The sequence below is a fragment of the Myotis davidii genome, unplaced genomic scaffold, assembly GCF_000327345.1.
Source record: "Myotis davidii unplaced genomic scaffold, ASM32734v1 scaffold200, whole genome shotgun sequence".
Lineage (NCBI taxonomy): Eukaryota > Metazoa > Chordata > Mammalia > Chiroptera > Vespertilionidae > Myotis > Myotis davidii.
Genome location: NW_006293700.1, coordinates 7610192 through 7614640, shown reverse-complemented (window position 1 = coordinate 7614640; position 4449 = coordinate 7610192). Strand labels below are relative to the sequence as shown.

Here is a 4449-nt window from a genome sequence, read left to right as displayed (position 1 = left end):
ACCTGGGCAGAGTCAGGTACCACTGTGGGAGGTGGCTCAACGTCCACATAGATGTGATCTGTTGGGGGGTCCTGGGAGGAGCTGAGGGGCCCAGAGGGCTCAGTGGCTATTAGCGAATCTGAAATAAGCAAAATGAAAGCATATCGGGTTGGGCAACCTGGGCTAAGGCACAGGGAGGTCATTTCAGGGACCCAATGCTGGGCACCTGGCAGCTCTGGATGCAAACATGGCAAGTGCCTACCATCTCTGAACCTCAGTTTCCTTGGTGACAAAATGACAGTGAAAATGCCCATGCCACTGGGGTCATAAATGAGATCAGGATGTAAGGCATTTGGTGCCTAATAGCTAATCAGTAAATGGTCACACTTATTGATCCTCAGAGTAATTTTAATGAACAGAGGTCATTTATCACAGCACTGTTTGTGGAAGTGGGGAGCTGAAGGCAGCCTGGAGTCTAATATAAGGGAAGAGGAAAAGCAAAGTGAGGTAGATGCAGCGGGCCGTGGTAACAAGCTAATATACACACAGCAGTATGCACAGATCTTAAAACACAGCTTTGAATGAAAAGAGTAGGAAACCAAATGAAGGTTCTGGCACCATTTCATAAGCGTAAATTACATGGATTTACATTTTACAAGAATTGGTGGTGGGGCCTACAGTGGGGAGTTGAGGGGAAGGGGGTGGGGACAGGAATAGGCACGGGGGACGGTGGATATAATGTGCAGCTTTGAACAGACGGATGATAATTGTACAGCACGAACTGAGAAGCGCAATTAATTCAACTCTGTGCACCTGAGATCCGAAACAGACCGAATTAAAGTAACACCAAGGAGAGAAAACGTCAGGGAGTGGAGGCGGGCGGGAGCCTGAGTAATATTTGAGGAGGGCCTCTCAGAGTTGATCCTGATGCCATTCTTAAAGCAAGAATCTGGCAACTAACGAAGCAGAGGTGGCACTTAAAGAGCAAATTCTTCAGAAAGATCCAGCTGACCAGGGGATTGGGGGGGGGGGGACATCTTTGTGCGGGTCCCGCAGCAGTCCAGAGCCCCAGAACCCAGGGGAGCTTCCTACCTTGCCCAGCCTGGGTTCCGTCCACCTGTGAGGAGGGGGCGAGGGGCTCCCTGGATGTACACAAGAACTGCTTCAAGCAGTTGATGGTGTAGGTGCCCACCAGGGTGCTCCTCCCGAAAGCCCTCCAGTCTACCACGCAGATGCTCAGGGGTGGGTGCAGCAGCTCGTTCTCAGGCAGCTCCTGCGGGGAGAGGCCAGCGTGAGGTCAGGGCACTGCCGGGCTGAGCCTGGCTGCTGGCGCCCTGCTCACCTGTCGGGGGCAGGACCAAAGTAAGCCTGACGCCCTTCCTCCCTCTGTCCCTGCCTGGTCATCCTCTTCCTCCAGGCCAGCCCTGCAGCTTGCCAGAAGTCTGGAGCAGTGCCTTCCCAACCCAGGGAATAATGACCCACAGTGGGAAGAGCAGCACCAACAGTTCATCCAGGGTTTAAACTGCAAAAATCCCACACCTCCAATGGCAGTAGCTGTCAATTGTCTCATTTTGTCATTATTCACCAGAGCTTGCATCTCAAAGAGCTGTTTGCCCAGGCCCAAGACACAAAAGGGAGCCATTCACAATGGAGCTGCGTGTGAGGGGCCCTCTCATTTCCCTGGTGCGCCTCCATCCCCTCCCGCAAAGCTCAACAAAGCTCAGTGTGAAATGTTTGCCCTCAGGTGCTTTCATTCTAATCTTTGCTGATTGAGCATATGTGTCCATTGGCATTGACTGGGTTGGACAACGCAAACTCTTCACAATTAGCTCCAAATCAGAGCACAACAATGTACGTTGAAATACTGAAACAAAAGGACAGATGCTAAATAAAAAAAAAGTCGCTGCGGATAAAGCTTAAGTTCACTGGTAAACTATGGCCCTTTTATGCATAAATAATTTTTTTAAAATCTAACTATTAAAATGAGTTTTGTGAGGGTATGTTCTCAGTCAGTGGTTCTCAAACTTTAATACATATCAAAGGGCTTGTTAAGCCAGAACTACCTGGGCCCCAGCCCCCAACAGTTTCTGATTCCGCAGGTGTGGGGCAGGGCCTGAGCATTCGTGCTTCTAAAAGGCCCAGGTGATGCTAATGCTGAAGTTGATGAAGGGGGGGCTGTACTTTGGGGACCACTGTTAACCTGATTTGATCGACTGTATGATCTAACCTGGAGCCTTTCCAAACCAAACCAAACCAAACAACAACAGGAGTCTATTTTATCTCATTCTGAACTTCTGGCTTTTCACTAAGTTAGGCTGTTGTTCCAGGTTGATTGCCGGGGGGAGATGTTTTTTTGGAGGGCCAAACTCCAAAACATCTCCCCCCGGCAATCAACCTGCGAGAATGAAGGGCAGGAGCAGGTGGGGAACAAGGTGCACGCACCACTTCGAAAGCATCGGCCTGGATGCTGAAGTTCGGGTTGTTCTTGTAGCTCTGGATCACGCAGGACTTGACTCCTCGTCCCCCGCACTCGATGAGCACCTGAGGACGGTCCACCGAGAGCAGCTGCACCTTCTTCATCTCTCGGACTCCCCAGAAGAGAACCTGAGGAGAGGACCAGCAGCAGAGCTGTCACTCCAAGGCCCAAGGAGGAGCCGGCAAGGTCCACAGGCTGCCTGGGAACTACAGTATGTTCTCCCAGGAAAGGACTGAGCAGCAACTCGAGGGCCCATCTGATCAACCACGTCCGTCTCCTTCCCACCCCACAATTCCCCTCATGCAAAGCACTACTGTCTTGCAACACGCCACTGCCCTTTAGTCCCAAAGATCAACTCAGTCCTTCCCTGCGCCTACCTCCACTCGGTATTTACTCAGCACTGGCCGAATGCTGGCAGGAACCGGGTAGATCTGGGTGACGTCTGGTGGGTCAATGGGAGGGAGCCCCTCTAGCCCGGATGAAGGGACCTACCACAAAGAACAGGTGCCGGTTAGAAGGTCAAGGGCAGGCAAAGACCTCATCCATAAGACAGTCGTTTCTCACCCAGCCTCCAACCCTCCTCCCATCTGGCAACTGTCAAGTTGTTCTCTGTATCTATGAGTCTGTTTCTGTTTTGTTTGTTCTTTCACTTTATTTTCTAGATTCCACTTATAACTGAAATCATATGGTGCTTGTCTTTCTCTGAAGGATTTGAGAAGTACAAAGTGGCAGTGATAAAAACAGTCACAGATGTAAAGTGCATACAGCACAGGGGATATAGTCAGTAACACTGATAGCCATGCATAGTGTCAGTTTGGTACTAGACTTATTAGGGTGATCACATCATAAGTTATATAAATGTCTAATCACTACGCTGTCTGCCTGGAACTAATATAATAGTGTATGTCAACTGTAAATTGAAAATAAAAAAATGGCCCATGAATAGAAGGTATGCATAGGCAGACAGGTCTCATTTCAGTAGAAAGACATTCTCATCATTAAAATCCCTTAATTCCTCACCCTACTTCACTTACAGGCAGGCTGGATAACAATCTAGGCAGGAGATGATGAATGCTGGGACCCGGACGTGTCAGTGGGGATGGCGAGGAAGGGCATGCATGTTTTATGTGTAGTTGGACTTGGTCATTGATGGAAAATGGAGAACGGGGGAAAGAGAGGCTATTTCTGGGGCTGTCTCACCCAGCGAGATACACGTGGCTCACTGATGAATCTGAGTTGCTTCCTTTTATTTTTTCCCTCATTCACCTGTTATCACCACCAGCCAAATTATGTAATTGCTTAAAACCCTTTCCTCCATAAAAACCTTTAGCGAAAACAATGTTTCCAGCTTAACATGCAACCGAGATGATGCGTTTTACCACACTTATTTATTAACTGCCAAGTGCATTCATTTGCAAGGGTGACCCTCATTTAGTGAGCACTTAACGATGTGCCACAAGTTAATAGGTTAATGAGCTTGCTGTAAGATGGGGGGTGGAGGAAGAAAAGTAGCTAGCTCCTCATGACCTGATAAAACGATGTCAGAACTCCAGCAGTGGACTGGGGAAGGGGCTCGGATAGAAGCTGACCCTTTGAGACCTAACTATCCCTCATGTTGCACTGCTAGGAGAGATTCCTGGTTAGTCAAATAGAATCCACACCCAATCAGTGAAACAGAAAGTAAAGTCTTTGGAGGCAGGCCTCCAAGGATGAAAAGATGTTATTTCCTGTGCATTTGGAGTTAACAAAACTGCAGGAAGACAATCATGCTTTATTAAAATCTCACACAAAGGACTTAGAAAGGGCTTCCTCCCTTGTGCAGGCCACCGCGCACTGCCTTCAAGACCTGGCTCAACACGTGTCTCTTTCAAGAAGCTGTCCCTGATTTGATCCCGGCCACTGGGGCCATTCTCCTACCCTTCAGTCCTTGGAAAGCAGCGTGTTCTCTCTAGAAGCTTAGTAAAGAAATTCATGACTGAGCCTGGACACCAGGC

General features: G+C 49.0%; 1 protein-coding gene across 1 annotated transcript in view; it reads right to left on the bottom strand.

Annotated features, from left to right (window-relative positions):
* Positions 1-4449, bottom strand: part of FER1L6 (fer-1 like family member 6) — a 102022-nt gene that overhangs the window by 34373 nt on the left and 63200 nt on the right. Inside the window, 4 exon segments of the mRNA XM_006767370.2 lie at positions 1-126; positions 1071-1252; positions 2422-2583; positions 2833-2943. The exon segment at positions 1-126 is cut by the window's left edge and continues 1 nt beyond it. Coding sequence (XP_006767433.1) covers positions 1-126; positions 1071-1252; positions 2422-2583; positions 2833-2943 — 581 coding nt within the window.